At 62.6% G+C, this 639-nt stretch overlaps 1 protein-coding gene across 1 annotated transcript; it reads left to right on the top strand.

Moving 5' to 3' along the window:
* Nucleotides 1-233: 233 nt before the first annotated feature.
* On the top strand, nt 234-633 carry LOC106900623 (microfibril-associated glycoprotein 4-like). The gene has a single exon (XM_014962756.1). It carries the CDS (start codon nt 301-303, stop codon nt 625-627), a length of 327 nt encoding a protein of 108 aa, XP_014818242.1. The 5' UTR covers nt 234-300; the 3' UTR covers nt 628-633.
* Nucleotides 634-639: the final 6 nt, after the last annotated feature.

Below are 639 nucleotides of genomic sequence, written 5' to 3'. Positions count from 1 at the left end.
TGGTTGTGGGTCAACATTGGCCATGGGGAGGGGACATGGGGTCAACCTGGGCCATGGGGAGGGGGTGGTGGGTCAACATTGGCCATGGGGAGGGGACATCAGGTCAACCTGGGCCATGGGGAGGAGGTTGTGGGTCAATACGGGCCATGGGGAGGGACATCAGGTCAACCTGGGCCATGGGGAGGGGGTGGTGGGTCAAGGTGCGGCATGGGGAGGTGACACCAGGTCAACGGAGGTCATGATGGGGGGCCACCAGGTCAATAGAGGTCATGATGGGGCCCCACCAAGTCAACAGAGGTCATGACGGGGGGCCACCAGCCCATGGTGGCTGCCCATCCCCACGTGTGCGTGTCCCCCCCCAACTTCCCATCTTCTCCAGGTGACTCCTTGAGCTACCACAACGGGCAAAAATTCTCCACCTTCGACCGGGACCAGGACCTCTACGTCCAAAACTGCGCCGCCTTGTCCTCGGGGGCCTGGTGGTTCAAGAGCGGCCACTTCTCCAACCTCAACGGCTTCTACTTGGGGGGCGCCCACCTCTCCTACGCCAACGGCATCAACTGGGCCCAGTGGAAGGGCTTCTACTACTCCCTCAAGAAGAGCGAGATGAAGATCCGGAGGCTGTGAGGGGGCGCCGCC

This window comes from Calidris pugnax, unplaced genomic scaffold (assembly GCF_001431845.1).
Source record: "Calidris pugnax isolate Ruff unplaced genomic scaffold, ASM143184v1 scaffold2928, whole genome shotgun sequence".
Classification (NCBI taxonomy): Eukaryota; Metazoa; Chordata; class Aves; order Charadriiformes; family Scolopacidae; genus Calidris; species Calidris pugnax.
Note: the sequence above shows the minus strand (reverse complement) of the source record. Positions and strands in the feature narration are given on the sequence as shown.